This window comes from Sus scrofa, chromosome 3 (genome assembly GCF_054392235.1).
Source record: "Sus scrofa isolate SSC_HxYL_T2T_F1_AM1 chromosome 3, Sscrofa_HxYL_maternal_Yorkshire_Landrace_v2.0, whole genome shotgun sequence".
In the NCBI taxonomy this organism is placed as follows: domain Eukaryota; kingdom Metazoa; phylum Chordata; class Mammalia; order Artiodactyla; family Suidae; genus Sus; species Sus scrofa.
In genome coordinates, this window is record NC_139385.1 from 4,121,185 (window position 1) to 4,134,885 (window position 13,701).

General features: G+C 49.3%; 1 protein-coding gene across 4 annotated transcripts in view; it reads right to left on the minus strand.

The window, feature by feature from the left end:
* Nucleotides 1-13,701, minus strand: part of RNF216 (ring finger protein 216) — a 171,098-nt gene that overhangs the window by 26,796 nt on the left and 130,601 nt on the right. For 3 of the 4 annotated variants that reach the window (XR_014839929.1, XM_021086051.2, XM_021086050.2), the window contains exon 14: nt 3,579-3,676. Coding sequence is in view for 2 of the 4 variants with exons in the window: in XM_021086051.2 (XP_020941710.1) it covers nt 3,579-3,676 (98 nt within the window). In the remaining 2 variants the exon portion in view is untranslated. Of the gene's footprint in view, nt 1-1,665; nt 3,677-13,701 lie in introns of all 4 variants that reach the window. The other variant, XR_014839930.1, reaches the window with a different exon arrangement.

Here is a 13,701-nt window from a genome sequence, read left to right on the forward strand (position 1 = left end):
TCCACTTGCATTTTCCACTCCTTAACACTGCGCGTGGAAATCCAAGGTCAATGTCCAATCTCGTGATTTACCAGTTCTGCTTTCTGCAAAACTGCAGGACACAAGTCGGCCTAGCGCTCTGCCCTATATGACAAGAATTCCCTTTCCTCTACTTTCATGAACATGTTCTTGGAATTCCCCTCACGGCTCAGCGGTTAATGAACCCGACTAGGATCCATGAGGATGCGGGTTTGATCTCTGGCCTCGCTCCGTGGGTTAAGGATCCAGCGTTGCTGTGAGCTGTAGTGTAGTTGGCAGACGCGGCTCAGATCTGGCGCGGCTGTGGCTGTGGTGCAGGCCAGCAGCTGCGGCTCCGCTCCCTACTTGGGAACTTCCACATGCTGTGGGTGCAGCCCTTAAAAACAAAATAAAAACAACAAAAAAGAACACGTTCTTCATTTTCTTTGAGTCTTCACCAAACAGTGACTTCAATGTCCATATTTCTAACAACAGTTTGTTTATGGTGATTAAGTATTCTCTAAAACAATCCAGGCTTTGCCCATAATTTTCCTCACTTACTTCTGAGCCCCTCAATGGTGTTGCTTTTTTTTTTTGGCCGCCCCATAGCATATGTAGTTCCAGGGCCAGGGGTCAGATCTAAGACGCAGTTGTGACCTAACAGTGCAGCTGCAGCAACACCCCCTTAACCCACCGAGCCAGGCTGGGGATCCAGCCTGTGTCCCAGAGCTCCAGAGTGGTTGGTGACCCCATTACGCCACCGGGGGAACTCCCCAATGGTGGCTTCTAATGTCTATGTTTCTGCTAATGGTCTGCTCAAGGCAATCTACGTGTTTCTCTATCGTGCCTCTCAGAATTCTTCCAGCTTCTACCCATTGCTCAATTCCAAACCCATTTTCACATTTTAAGGTATTTGTTAGAGCAGCCCTCCACTTCTGGTACCACAATTTGTCATCTATCGCTGCTATAACAAACTACCACAAACTTATTAGCTAAAGGTAATATAAATTTATTATTTTACAGTTCTGTAGGTCAGAAGTCCAGCATGGACCTCACCAGACTAAAATCAAGGTGCTGGCAGGCCGGGTCACCTACTGGAGGCTCTAGGAGAGAATCTATCTGCTGCTCATTGGGGCTGGCAGAGAATTCCGTTCTTTGAGGTTGCAGGACTGAGGTCCCCACTTTCTTTCTTTAAAAAAAATTTTTTTTTCCTTTATTTATTCAATGTTCTTCTTTCTTTCTCTCTTTCCTTTCTTTTTAGGGCTGAACCTGTAGCATATGGAAATTCCCAGGCTAGGGGTCGAATCAGAGCTGCAGCTGCCGGCGTACACCACAGCCATGGTAACATGGGATCCGAGCCAAGTATGCGATCTATGCTGCAGCTCGCAGCAATGGCAGATCCTTAACCCACTGAGTGAGGCCAGGGATTGAACCCGCATCCTCATGGATACTAGTCAGGTTCTTAACCCACTGAACCACAACGGGAACTTCTGTCCCCATTTTCTTGGTATCTGTAAATGCAAGGTTATTCTCTACTTCTGGTGGCTTTCACATTCCTTGGCTCATGGCCTTCTTCCTCTATTTTCTTTCTTTCTCTCTCTCTTCCTTCTTTCCCTCCCTCCCTCCTTCCTTTCTTGCCTCAGGTGCAGCATATGGAAATTCCCAGGCTAGGGGTCCAATCAGAGCTGCAGCTGCCAGCCTATGTCAGCAACAAGGGATTCAAGCTGCATCTGTGATCTACACCACAGCTTGTGGCAACGCCAGATCCTTAACCGACTGAGCGAGGCCAGGGACTGAAGCCGCAGCCTTATGGATACTAGTCAGGTTCTTAACCCACGGAGTCACAACAGGAATTCCCTCCTCCTCTATTTTCAAACCCAGCAATGGAAGGCAGAGTTCTTCTCATGTCTCTCTGACTCTCTGCCCATCACTCCATCTTTGCCCTGAGAAAAGCTCTCTCTGCTTTCAAGAGTCACATGATTAGACTGGGTTTACCAGGTAACTCAAGGTCCAGAACCTTAATCACATTTGGAAAGTCTCTTTTGCCATGAAAGGTAATATATACATTCACAGGTTTATAAGTTTCAGAGATGAGGACATGGGACATCTTTGGGGAACATTATTCTGCCTACGAAGCTCATGGTAAAGGGCAAAGTCAGGGAGCCATTTGCCAAGGTTCAAATTCTTGCTATATCAGTTATTACCTGGGTGACCATGCTAACTTGGGCTCTCTGTGCCTCAGCTGTGTCACGTGTGAAATGAGGGTAACGGTTCCTACCTGTGGAGGAGACTTGGAGACTGTTTACTGATGCAAACAGCCCCTTCCTGTTTCATTTTCTTGGTCACAAACCCACTCCTCACCCTTCAAATTTAAGCTGGACATAAAATCAGTCATCTAGGGACTACATACGGTGTCTGCCTTGGAGCCAGGTTGTGGCCGTGTAACTCAGTCTGGAGCAACAGGATATGAGCAAAAATAATATATATAATTTCTGCATACTTAAACCTTAAAAGGAGTTTTCTTGCAGCGCAATGTGTTAAGGATCTAGTGTCGTCACTGCAGTGGCTTGGGTTGCGCTGTGGTGTGGGTTCGATCTCTGGCCCTGGAACTTGCACATGCTGCAAGCAAGGCAAAATAAAAAAAAAACCAAACAACTTAGAGATAAGTTGCCTGCCTGGCAACTTGTCTCTGTCTCTCTCTCTTTTTTTTTTTTTTGCTTTTTAGGGCCACACCCGTGGCATATGGAGGTTCCCAGGCTAGCAGTCGAATCAGAGCTGTAGCCGCTGGCCTACACCACGGACGCAGCAACACCAGATCCTTAACCCACTGAGCGGGGCCCGGGATTGAACCTGCACCCTCAAGGATACTAGTCAGATTTGCTTCTGCTGCGCGACAAAGGGAACGCCTATCTCTCTCCTTTTCCATGGGCTGGACTGCAAACGTGGCTGTAACCTAGTCACAACCATGCAGATGAGAAGACCGCCTTAGAGAATGGTGAAGCGATGCAATAAAGAAACCTGGGTCTTGGACCTCATGGGACAGATCTGCCCCATCTGCCTGGCAGGGCTGGATTATCACGCAAGAGAGAAACAGCCTTTATTATTATACAGTTAAAGTATTTAATAAGTAAGTATCTGTAAAGTGCCTAGCCACCTAGGGAGTGCCATACAGCAAAGGTTCTTTTCATTGACTGCATTATTGTGCATTTAGAGGTTGTAATTCCACTTAATGGATCAGGCCACCGGTGTCTTACATAAAACAGATATATAAGTGAGAGTAGTGCAATATAATCAATTATTATTTACATAAACAACAAGGAGAAGAGGAACCAAGAGTTGCTGAATTCATATGTGCCAGGCATTTACTACGTTACATTTGACCCTGGAAACAGTTCAAAGAGGCTGCAGAGATGAGGAAACAGAGGCTCACAGGTTAGGTTCCTTCCTTTAGATCATTCTACACTAGGGTAGTTTGAGAACGCGTTTTTTCTACAATATTCACTGCCCCTTCTGCCCCAAAGGCAGCCTAAACAGGGAAGCTGAAAAACCAGTCACTGAGGCCCCTGAATTACATTACTCACATGGATGTTCGGTACTTGATGTCATCTTTTTCAGCCAGCTCTTCACAAGTGAGACCGTTGTGCTCTTTCCAGAGTCCCTGACACTTCCTACAGGTTTCCTGTAGGGATAAAGGAGAGAGCAAAGACAGCTCCTGTGAGCAGACACCATATGAGTTTCCCTTCAACAACAGGAATACCAAACAAGCTCCACTTGGTTTGAATTCTTCCAGAGGATCTCCTTCCCTTTCAGCTGGGATATTTATTTTTTTGGCTGCATCTGCAGCACACGGAAGCTCCCGCCAGGGATCAAACCCAAGCCTCTGCAACGACCTGAGCCATTACAGTGGATCCTTAACCACTGCACCAAACTGGGACCTGCCAGCTGGGATATTCCTTTCTTTCTTTTTTTTTAAGGGCCACACCTGCAGCATATGGAAGTTCCTGGGTTAGGGCTACACTACAGCCGTGCCAGATCGGAGCTGTATCTGCGACCTACCCCACAGCTCAAGGCAACGCTGGTTCCTTAATCCACTGAGCAAGGCCAAGGATCAAACTTGTGTCCTCATGGATATACTAGTTGGGTTCATTAACCACTGAGCCACGACGGGAACTCCACCAGCTGGGATATTTCTTTTCTTTTCTTTTTTTTTTTTTGTCTTGCCTTTTTGCCATTTTTTGGGCCGCTCCCGAGGCATATGGAGGTTCCCAGGCTAGGGGTCCAATCAGAGCTGTAGCCACTGGCCTACGCCAGAGCCACAGCAACGCGGGATCCGAGCCACATCTGCAACCTACACCATAGCTCAGGGCAACGCCGGATCATTAACCCACAGAGCAAGGGCAGGGATCGAACCCGCAACCTCATGGTTCCTAGTCGGATTCGTTAACCACTGCGCCACGACGGGAACTCCCAATATTGGGTTTTTTAAAATAAAATACTGTGAGCTGCTTAAGGGCTGGTTCTGCCCAGTGTTCCAGGGTTGGTCTGGCATGCGGCACTTCGGCTGAGTTGAGCTGAAGAATGGTCTAGAGTATGCTTACCCGGGGTCCTTAAGGGAGACACTGCCTTGGTCATCCTTCACCCAAAAACGGGGACATCATTCCCCACAGCGCAATGTCATTTATAAACTTAAGTTTAAAAGATCACTACTTCTTCTTCTAGGCTCCTTCACAGTTTATGAAATATTTTCACATGTGCCAGAAACCATCTCAGATCAGTAACAACAATGTAAAGAAATATTAATCCAATTTAGGGGGTTCCTGTTGTGGCTCAGCAGGTTAAGGACCCGCCGTCTCTGTGAGGATGCGGGTTCGATCTCTGGTTTTGCTCAGTGGATAAGAATCTGGTGTTGCCACAAGGTGTGGTGGAGGCTGCAGAGGTGGCTCAGATCCAGTGTTGCCGTGGCGGAGGCTTCAGCAGTAGTTCCAATTTGACCCCTAGCCTGGGAACTTCCATATGCTGCAGGTGCGGCCACTTAAAAAAAGGGAAGACAAGGAAACATTAATCCAAGGTAATTTCCATCAATGGAAATCACAACTCTAATATATACAATGAAGGAAAAAATGATGCTGTCGGCTTTGTTTGGTCTGGGGGAACAATGAAGGCTTGAGGAAGCGGAGCCCGAGATCAGAAAGATGACTCAAAGAAAGCAAAAGGAGAACAGCACTCCAGACAGAGGACTAGTAAGGCAGAGACGGCGGCAAACGAGGCCGGGCAAGTCTGGCTCCTGCGGCTGGACTGCAGACAGGGAGAACAGGCCTGGAGAGGCCCAGTGGAGCCAGTCCGCGTGAGGCCTCGTAGGCTGTGCTATGGGTTTGACCTTTACCCTAAGAGTGCTGGGGAGGTATTGAAAGGCGTCAAGCATGGAAGTAACACGAGCAGGTGTGTGATTTTAAAAGATGATTCTGTACGGAGAACAGGGTGGAGGGAGGAAAGCGTGTAAGACACTAGAAAGCTATTAAAATCATTCAGGAGAGGCCTTGATTAGGAGGTAGGTGAGGTCATGACAGAAAGTTGGCTGATGTAAGAGAAATTTCGGAAGTAAAACTGACTGGCTTGGTGACGTCCTGCCTTTGGGAGTGAGGAAAGAGCTGTCGACCTGACACTTTGGTTTCTGGTTTGTGTAACCCAAGATAATCGCCACACGGAAGTTCTCGCCGTGGCACAGTGCGTTAAGAATCTGCCTGTAGGAGTTCCCACTGTAGCTCAGTGGGTTAAGAACCTGACATAGTGTCTGTGAGGATGTTAGTTTGATCCCTGGCCCTGCTCAGTGGATGAAGGATTTGGCGTTGCTGCAAACTGTGGAGTAGATCCAGTATTGCTGTGGCTGTGGCATAAGCCTGGAGCTGCAGCTCTGATTCAAATCCTAGCCTAGGGAGTTCCCGTCGTGGCGCAGTGGTTAACGAATCCGACTAGGAACCATGAGCTTGCGGGTTCGGTCCCTGCCCTTGCTCAGTGGGTTAATGATCCGGCGTTGCCGTGAGCTGTGGTGTAGGTTGCAGACGCGGCTTGGATCCTGCGTTGCTGTGGCTCTGGCGTAGGCCAGTGGCTACAGCTCTGATTGGACCCCTAGCCTGGGAACCTCCATATGTCGCGGGAGCGGCCCAAAGAAATAGCAAAAAGACAAAAAAAACAAACAAAAAACCCCCGACAAATCCTAGCCTAGATACTTCCATATGCCACAAGTGAGGCCATGTTGGGAAAAAAAAAAAAGAAAAAAAGAATTCTACTGTAGTGGCTCCGGTAGCTGCAGAGTTGAGCTGGATACCTGGCCTGGCACACTGGGTTAAAGGATCCAGTGTTGCAGTAGCTAAAACAGAGGTCGAAGCTGTGGCTTGGATTCATTCTCTGGCCTGGGAACTTCCACATGTCACAGGCGTGGCCATTAAAAACCCTAGTGATATGGATGGAGCTTGGGAACAGTGGAACAGGCGTGGCTTGGGAGGAGGGAGAGCAGGTGTTAAGATCCTGAGGTTGATCTGGGCAGTAAGACACAGGGGCCTGTGGGACACAGGGAAGACGTCGGGCCGAAAGCGGAAGATGTTTAGAATCACCTCCTGTCTCTACACTCGTATCACAGATGAACTGGTCAGAGAGTCTAGAATAAATGCCATTGCTTCCAAGGGATATGACCATCTTTGGCCCCCTACTTACATCTCTGTCAGCAAACAGAAACGAAATCAGTAGTGACTTCATTATTGCACACCAAAATGTAAAGCAGCATAAAACCCATTTTTAAAAGACCCTGGGGAGTTCCCGTCGTGGCGCAGTGGTTAACAAATCCGACTAGGAACCATGAGGTTGCGAGTTCGGTCCCTGCCCTTGCTCAGTGGGTTAACGATCCGGCGTTGCCGTGAGCTGTGGTGTAGGTCACAGACACAGCTCGGATCCCGCGTTGCTGTGGCTCTGGCGTAGGCCGGCGGCTACAGCTCCGATTCGACCCCTAGCCTGGGAACTCCATATGCCGCGAGAGCGGCCCAATAAATGGCAAAAAGACAAAAAAAAAAAAAAAAAAAAAAGATCCTGGGCCTGACTATTCTGGGAAACTGGAGGAGAAACAGCAGCTGGAGAATAGATGAGCTGGTATCTACATCCTAACCTTCAAAACAATACGAACCTAGCCACCTACAAAGAATAACAGCTTGACAACAATGCATGGCATTTAGAGCGGCCTTTTCAGCATGCCTGGTTACCCAGTTATTAATTCATGGGACCCTCCCCACAAGGGAAAAACCCATTTTCTAGGTGAGGCGCTGGTCTACGACAGCAAGATGACCTGGCCACACTTAGTCAGCCCTGAGGGGCCACCACGAAGCCATCACCAAGAAGCTACTGCTCGCTTCCAACATCAAAGCAGCTCGCCTGTAGGTCCACGTGTGGATTTTCAGCCAGGCACGTCTCACTGAAGGGCCTAGGGTCCCACAGAAAAACACGGAAATGTCTTTTGAAGAGACTAGCTACTTGGAAACTGAAACCCACAATTAAAATAAGGCAAGCAAATAGCACGTGGAGCTTTCTCTGCTGTCTCTTTACAAGGTACCCTCTCTTCTAAGCTGCGCATTTGACTAAACTGTAATTCTCTCCTTTCAACAACAGCCAGGCTTTGCTCCTGGATGCAACAAATGCTTAAATAATTAGGCAGAAGAAATGTTCCTGAACGTTTCTACCACGAAGACAATCACGTCCTTCAGAGGAAGGTTAATGAGAAAGTACCGGCACCATGTCGGAAGGCCGAGTACAGTTCCGACCTGGAACTCCACAACGTGAGGACAGGCACGTCCTGGCTACCAAAGCTAACGTGAGATGCTCTCCGCCGCCTGGGCGCACTTTCGGAGCAGAAGGAAACGGCTGAACTCATCCGCATCCCAAACACACCAAGACGACAGCGCCTTCCTTCTCGCTGGGGAAGGCGTGCGCACACTGGCCAACTCACGAGGGAGCAGCCCGCGGTGGGTGCTCTTGCTAAGACTAGAGAGACTGCCAGTTAGGTTTTATGTTGCCCTTCAGTCCTCAAGATGCCTCAAGGTCTTCTGACTATTCATTAAGGTCTTCACCTCGCACTACAGAGAGAGCACTCGGCAGCTTCCCGTTTTATCGGTAAGGCAGAAGAGCAAGTTTGGTTTCAGATGACCCTGCCAGGGAGCTGCCACCTCTTCACAGAAACGGCCGACACTGTCCAGCCATCATCTACACACAGCAGGGCTTCCTGCTGCTGGCAAAGGAGCAAGACGACGAAGCCCCGGGTCCAAGTGACCAGACTCCGCACTCTGAGCTCACCAGCCCTCTAGGCCGGCTCTGAAGCTGCCTGGTTCCTGTGTACCCTCTACCTTCTCTGCTTGACTTCTAGCCTTGTCTCAGAAGTGGAAACGAGGAGAAACTGCTCACTTCTTCTTCTTTTTTGGTCTGTTTAGGGCCACACTCGTGGCATATGGAGGTTCCCAGGCTAGGGGTCCAATTGGAGCTACAGCTGCCAGCTGACACCACAGCCACAGCAACACAGGCTCCGAGATGCTTCTGTGACCTACACCACAGCTCACGGCGATGCCGGATCCTTAACCTGCTGGGCAAGGACAGGGATCAAACCTGCACCATCATGGATACTAGTTAGATTTGTTTCTGCTGAGCCACGATGGGAACCCCTGCTCACTTATTTCTGAACGGTTCCTTCAGCGAAACTTCTAAACTCACCCTCTGGGGGAAAGAAGTTGTTGGCTTAAGATAAGGGGCATGGGCTTTGGCCAATTCAAATCACATCTCTGAAATTCCACCTCTCTGCTTTGAGATTTCAGGTACTCAAAGAACGGTGGGGCTCTTAAGTAAAAGATGTGGCCTGGGCACCTGACCATTCACAAATGCTCATTAGCAAACTCTAGAAGCCACAGGGCTGTTGGCATTCAGGCCACATGCATCTTTTGGTTGTCAAAATAACTGGTTCTCCCCACCTCAAGTCCCACATGACTTACAGATGCTGGCTGTATCCAGAAAGAGTCCAACTTTAAGATAGGAAAACAGACAATGAGACAGACGCTGGAACTCTTAGGAATTGATAAAGCTTGGGAAAGTCAAAGCTCAGGCAGCATCAGTGGGCTTTCCTTCCTTTAATTAAGGGAATCTGAGAACTTCTACCCCCCCCCCCGCCCCCCGCCACCTTTTTAAATGGCTGTACTCAGGGCATGTGGAAGTTCCTGGGCTGGGGTCGAGTCAGAGCTGCACCTGAGGCCTATGCCACAGCCATAGCAACACAGGAACTGAGTCGCGTTGGTGACCTAAGCTGCAGCTTGTGGCAATGCCGAATCCTTAACCCACTGAACAAGGCTGGATAGAAGCTGCATCTTCATAGAGACCACGTCAGGTCCTTAACCCCCTGGGCCACAACGGGAACTCCTGAGAACTTCAATTTTCTCTAGGGTCAGCATGCTGAGGAAGTCAGATATGTGAGCAAACCAAGAAGAGCACAGTGGAGCTGAGGCTAATAGTATACACACACACACACACACACACACACACGAGCACAAGAGAGACAGGGGCTGCGCCAGACAAAGATCCTTTGAGGAGGTGGCGTCTTCTTAGGATTGACTAAAACCAGTATCAGGAGTAAAGAGAACATCGGGCAACCAACACAGTCCTCCTCGTATCTGGATCAGCATCTCTCTGTGAAGTGCCTTTCCCAGCGACATCAGCCATTAAAGTATATAAAAGGTAGAGCCAGACTCTCAACCAACATTTCAGCAATGAAAACTATTCAATGAGTTAATATTTTAATGAGCACAAAAGGTTTTCATATTAAATAAAATCATTACCCTTTAAAAATTTCTATATTTAATGTATGTTTTGAAATGTATGTTACAACAGTAGCATAGACACATAATTATAAATATATACATATTCTGGGGGAAATTCTGCTTTATATATATTTATTTTTTGTCTTTTAGGGCAGCACCCACGACATAAAGAAGTTCCCAGGCTAGGGGTCGAATTGGAGCTGCAGCTGCCAGCCCATGCCACAGCCACGCCACGCCAGATCTGATCCTGTCTGTGACCTACACCACAGCTCACGGCAATGCCGGATCCTTAACCCACTGAGCGAGACCAGGGCTCAAACTTGCGTCCTCACAGATACTAGTAGGGTTCATTACTGCTGGGCCATAATGGGAACTGCTGTACATGTTCTTGTTCCACACAGAGAGCTATCATAAAGCTGTGCATCTACTACTCTAGCCACGAGAACCTCACGGAAGGGATGTGGACGGGGCAGCTACCTGCCTGGGCTCGTGTTTCCAAATCGTCTGATGGACTGAAGAGGCTGAGACTAGAGGCAGGAAGACAGTTAAGCGGCAGTGGGGAGTCTACGGGGCTGGGTTGGGGGAATCATGGACTCGGATCATGTGATACAGGAGGAGGTGCAGATTTGAATGAGGGTGGGCGGCAGAGGTGAGAACATAAGTTTAATTTCAGAAGAGCTTATTTATTCACTCATACATTTGCTGAATTTCTATCATTTGCTGAGGGCTGAATGAGATACTAAGGATACAGCAAGAAGCAAGTTAGACTCAATGTCTAGTTTCTTGGAGTTTACGTTCTGGTGAAGAAAACAGATATTTAACAAGTAGGAGATATAGCTACCATTGACAGGAACATTTCGGCGGCAAAGCACTGAGTTCTGTAAAACCGCCCAGGGATCAGGAAAGACTTTTTTGAGGCTGTGAAGTTGAAGCTGAGCCCTGAGGGATGAGCAACGTTAGCCAGATATGGGGGAAGGGTGTTTTGGGCAGAAGGAAGAGGATGTGAGAAGGTTCTGGCACGGGAGAGAGCAGTGAGGAAGTTGGTATTGGCGGGAGCCCAAGGGGAGGGCTGAGAGTGGACAGTGGTCAAGGCGCTGAGGCTGGAAGGAGGCGTGTGGAAAGCCAGTCTAAAAGGGTGGGAAATGCAGCGGACTGACTCACTCTCTCCAAAGATCATGCTGGCTGCTCGCGGAGGAGGATGGCTTGCCTAGGGTGCAGGACTTGCAGTGACCCTCACTGAACTGGGGCCAAGTAAATAGCTTCTGCGGCATGAAGCCCTTGAGTGGATTCAATTCTGGGCCCGACTTCCCTCACGGCTCTCTGCAAGGGAGGCCCCAACCTCCTTCCGAAAGCAAGTGGCGCCAATGCTGGGCCTCAAAGAGGTGAGGCTGACCTGTGCCTGCAAATGGCAACATGCCTGTCTTCTTGTTAGAAGCAAGAGGACCATGTCTCACATGTGGCTTCAGAAAGAAGTTTCATTGTTATTTTTAGAGGGAGATCGTTTTCCCAGTTTGGGCTCTTTAGACGAGTTTCCCATTGAACTGTCATGTACGTGGTAGGAGCATCTTTTCTTAAAGTTCATTGTTGTTGGAGTAGAGCTGATTTACAATCCTGCATTAGTGTCAGGTGTACAGCATGGTGACTCAGGTGTTTTGGGATTTTTGTTGTTGTTGCTGCAGATTATGTCCCATTAGAGATTATTACAAGATACTGGATATAATTCCCTATACTATACAGTAAATCCTTGTTGCTTATCTATTTTATGTAAGGGAGCATCTTCAACAAGGGTCTTGAACTCAGACACCCCCCTAGACCCTGCAAAACTGGCCCACGGTTCCAGACCTGTGCATCTTTCGGTACAGGTGCTGTCTTACACACACAGTTCACTCAGCCTTCACACAGCAATCCCACGAGGGAAGTACTGGCCACTCGCCCCATTTTTTTTTTTTTTAAGTAAATGAGAAAAGGAAGGCTCAGAGAGGCAAATTAACTTGTTTAAAATCACAGAGCTATGAACTCAAGTCTGCTCAGAGCCATTTGCACTTTCCACCCTCTTCTCACTGCTCGCCAGCATGGTGTGTGCCAGCACCAACAGGTCCTTGTTTACTGGAAACCCGAGGGCACAGGGTCTGAGACAAGCCCTGAGGTTACAATGGGCATCTTGTGTAAAGAGAGCAGAGAAAAAAGATGAGCAGGGCTGCACAGAACCGACGTCAGGGTTATCAAAGTCGTGGACGCCCAGCTGCAGCTGTGCAGGATGCCTGCTTCCCCATGCTTCCTGCAGAGCTGGCAGCGGCCCAGTCAGGGGCAGGATGGCCTAGGTTTAAACCTGAGGACATCGCTGCTTAATGATAATGATAGGAACCCGCCAGTCAAAGAGCAGTCTTTGGAGACACCTGAGGAAGTAGCTGCTCCTGCCGCTTTCAGCCAGCAGTATGTCTGGTGGGGCACTGAAGAAGTGTTGTTTTTGTTTTTGTTTTTTTTGCTTCTTAGGGCCGCACCCATGGCATATGGAAGTTCCTAGGTTAGGGGTCAAATCAGAGCTACAGCTGCCCACCTACGCCTACACCACAGCAACACAGGATCTGAGCTGTGCCTGCAACCTACACCACAGCTCACGGCAACGACGAATCCTTAAACCACTGAGCGAGGCCAGGGATCGAACCTGCATCCTCATGGATCCTAGTTGGCTTTGTTAACTGCTGAGCCACACTCAAGAAGTGTGTTTTTATTTTTCAATTTTTTTTAAGCTGTGCCCATGGCATGTAGGAGTTCCCGGGCCAGGGACTGAAGCTATGCCACGGCAGTGACCCGAGACACAGCAGTGACAATGCTGTATTCTTAACCGCTAGGCTACCAGGGAACTCCAAGAAGTGCGTTTTTAGGTTCCCATTAGATGTACAAGTGTGAGCCTTCCACACCAGAACCAAGGATCAGTCCTGGGTCCTTCAACCAGCCCATGGGCTTTGCCTTGTAAATACTTGCCACTAACTCCCCAAAGGCGGCTGGGACTATGATGCATGAAGACCTGCTGGTGACAGTATGTGAGATCATGGCCGGCATCACCTCCGCTCCAGGTCCCAGTTCTGCTGCAGAGACGGATACCGGTAGCGGAGACGAGTGCTGAGTGCTGCGCTGAAGGGAATGCTAACACCCTCAATTTCCTCCTTCAACAAACACCTCCTAGGAGCCCGCCATGCCCACCAGGCACTATTCTCTGCAAAGGGTCAGTGAACCAGTGAAGTCCCCGCCCTCCTAGAGTCTACATTTTGGGCGGGTGGGAGTGGCTGGACCACCGAATAGGAATGTGCTCTGGGAAGACAGGCAGCAGCCAGGGGAAGTGAAGCGTGGTGAGAGGACGGGGCGGGGGGGCCTGCGGGAGGGACGGCCCCTGCAGAGCTGAAGGGTATCTGGTAGAGCAGTGGGAGCAGGATGGAGCAGGAGAGAAGCTCAGAGAAGCGGCTGTCCCAGGCCTCCCAGCCAGTCCCAAGCCGGCACTCAGGGCCAGCGGGGTTGGCCTCCTGCCGGTGCTGCATGTCCGACACCCTCAACCTCACAAAGCTCTGCTGGACGTCCCCTCGCTGCTGGCAACACCTCCTCATCAGCTCTCATTTCAAATACTGGGGGCTCTGGGAAACCTGAATGACCCGGGCCAAAGCTGGCACTCCTTCCCTGGACTCCTAGAGCACTTGGCTGCGATTCCATTCCAGCGCTTTTAATAGTGTCTCGTAATTATCGGATGACATCACCTCTCCAAGGAGCCAAGCACTCCTTGCAGGCACTACGCCTGCTGATGGCTACAGACTTGGAATGGAGGGTTCAATTCATCTATTCAAAAAATGCTCTCCTTTGAGCGTCTGTTTTG